This window comes from Lycium barbarum, chromosome 4 (genome assembly GCF_019175385.1).
Source record: "Lycium barbarum isolate Lr01 chromosome 4, ASM1917538v2, whole genome shotgun sequence".
In the NCBI taxonomy this organism is placed as follows: domain Eukaryota; kingdom Viridiplantae; phylum Streptophyta; class Magnoliopsida; order Solanales; family Solanaceae; genus Lycium; species Lycium barbarum.
In genome coordinates this window covers 64,319,987-64,322,647 of record NC_083340.1, presented here as the reverse complement: position 1 = coordinate 64,322,647, position 2,661 = coordinate 64,319,987, and the positions used below count along the sequence as shown (strand labels likewise).

At 40.4% G+C, this 2,661-nt stretch overlaps 1 protein-coding gene across 1 annotated transcript; it reads right to left on the bottom strand.

Moving 5' to 3' along the window:
- Positions 1-1,756: 1,756 nt before the first annotated feature.
- On the bottom strand, positions 1,757-2,239 carry LOC132637522 (uncharacterized). The gene has a single exon (XM_060354600.1). The coding sequence runs from the start codon at positions 2,237-2,239 to the stop codon at positions 1,757-1,759; it is 483 nt and encodes a 160-aa protein (XP_060210583.1).
- Positions 2,240-2,661: the final 422 nt, after the last annotated feature.

The following is a 2,661-nucleotide window of genomic DNA, read 5'->3' as shown; positions in this document are numbered from 1 at the left end:
TCTCCTTCCAAGCTCACAACTCTATATTCAAAAGAATTCATACTACGTTAGATCATTAGAAACATGCTTAAGCTAAGGAGACTAAGAGCTAATGAAAAGTGGGAAATGTTTCCTTTGTTTCAACAAATTTCTCCATATACTAAACAACTCCCAAACATTAATAACAACACCCATAATATCATAATCAATAAACTTCTTCAAGTTAAACATTATTCAATCCTCACAATCCCCTTTCAAAATCTTCCACAAGCATAGCTACAACACAACACCATGTTCATTCTCATATGATACTTCCTTAACATTATTAGCATCATTCATAACGAGATTATACTCATCTCATACTAAGAATCATGACTCAAATTGGTTTACTACTCAAAATTCCCTTACTTCCATATTTGAGCTCAAATTCTTCATTCTCCTCTAATCCAAGTCTTTCAACCTCTCAATACCTTTAATAACATAAGATAGTCGTAAAAATCACCTTTGATTATATAGGAATGACCTTTGGATTAAGATACTCCACTTGAGAAAACCCCAACTTCAATTCCAAAGGGGACCTTGGCTTCCACAAACCCTAGTAATCTTCTTTACACTTGATTTTCTTAGTTCTTGATGATAATTCTTTGATCTCTCTTGAATTTATGTTAATAAGGTGTATGGAATATTCTAGAGGTCTCATGAAGTGTGGAGAAGGTGGAAAATGAGAAATAAGGACTTGGGTCTTATATTTAAAAAAAAATAGAAGCAGCCCGTAATGGATTATACAAACACTTATACAGTCCGTCTAATTTTATACGGTCTGTATAAGTGACCGTATAATACTTCCAGTGATTACCCTTCACTGTGACTGTTATATGGACCATTATACGGACCGTATAAAGTTACAGACCGCATAATTGGTCGTATAACTCACCCTGTTCCAAAATTGTTCTCGTTGATTCGTTTGATCTCAATCCTTGCAGAACCTTCTTAACAGTTGTTTAATACTTCATTAACCATCTACGGAGCCCTATAACTTCTTCCCAAATCATTACTAAATGATCATCAACTCGTTACTTGCAAAAGCCTCTCCAAACATGACTTATACTTTACTTCCTTCGACGAACTTAATTTCACTGATTCATATAGCTTTAAAATCTCATCGTATACTCTTCTTAATGTCATAAAAACTTCATGTTCACCTTACGTTCGCGTTAGTCCATTTACAACACAATGACATGAAATTTTCGAGGTGTAACACCTCCGCAAACTCACGTACCACAAGAAATGACTCAAGAGATGTACCGTCGACACTGGTATCACGAATATGAGCCAAATTATCCAAACATCCCCTATCCACTAATTTCTTTCACAAATAAAGGAAATGATTTTCTTTAGGGAGGGACTATGGTTACCCTTCCACTCAAGTCTTGGCACCCCAAGCATAGCTAAGGTGACTGTCTTGGCATAACAGTCTAGAATTGTGTGATAAGGAGCTAGGAAACTCATACCCGCGATGACATTAAAATCTACCATGTCAAAAATCACTAAGTCAACCCAGGTGCCATACCTCATAAGTGTGACAGTACAAGATCGAAAGACTTTATCTACAACCACAGGTCTCCAATCAGAGTAGGTATATGTATAGGGGCATCAAGTAAATCACAAACCATATCAAGACCTATAGAGAAATATGTAGACACGTAAGAAAGTGTAGAACCCGCTCCAAACAATATAGAATCCATCCGGTGATAGACTGAGATGTTACCTATAACAACTACATCTGAGCCCTCAGCCTATGTCCTGCAGGGAAGGCATAACAATGAACCCGTCTGCCAGTAGCTTGTGAACCGTTGCGATCAACCTGCCCTGTCTGAGCTCCGCCCCTACCGGGCATATTTCCACCTCTACCAGATTGAAACCCACCTCTGTTAGGATGGTTGCCAACTCTACTAGCCGTGTGACTGCCACGCCCAGACTGGACGCGGTTACCCCCACAAGATCCTCCCCTTCTGCTTGATACAGGAGCTCTAGGAGCCTGAAACTGAGTACCCTGGACACCTTGACTAAGTCTGGGATAATTTCTCTTGAAATGCCCTGTATTATCACAGTGCAAGCATCCGCGGTCTAGCGTCGGATGCCGAACAGAAACGGACGAAGCCGAATAACCATCATAATCTGGAGCTCTGGTATACGAACCCCCTGGCTGACTGGAATAGTGCTGACTGGTCCTTGATGGGCCTCCAACCGTAGCTTCCATGGATGATTGAACAAGGCGTCTCGAAAAGACCTGGAAACCCTAGCCTTTAGAGAAAGAACCGCTGAAACTACCACTCTTTCGGGCCTTCTTCTCTGCATATATATTATAACCGTCCTGCCTCACACCCTCAACGGTCCTAACATGATCCACTACTTGCTAAAAAGAAGCACATGTTGCTGCAAGATGAAAGGTTAACAATTAAATGGCAGTTTTCAATCCCTTCACAAATCTCCAAACCATATCCTCCTCAGTAGGTACAAGTCGGAGGGTATAGCGAGACAACGAATGGAATCGAGCCTCATAAGCAGCCACATACAAATTTTCCTGCTCAATATTACTAAACTCATTACGCCTGCAGTCCTTCATAATTGTCTAGAAACACCTAATAAAACTGAGTCCACGTCAACGGAGGTGATCCGCTA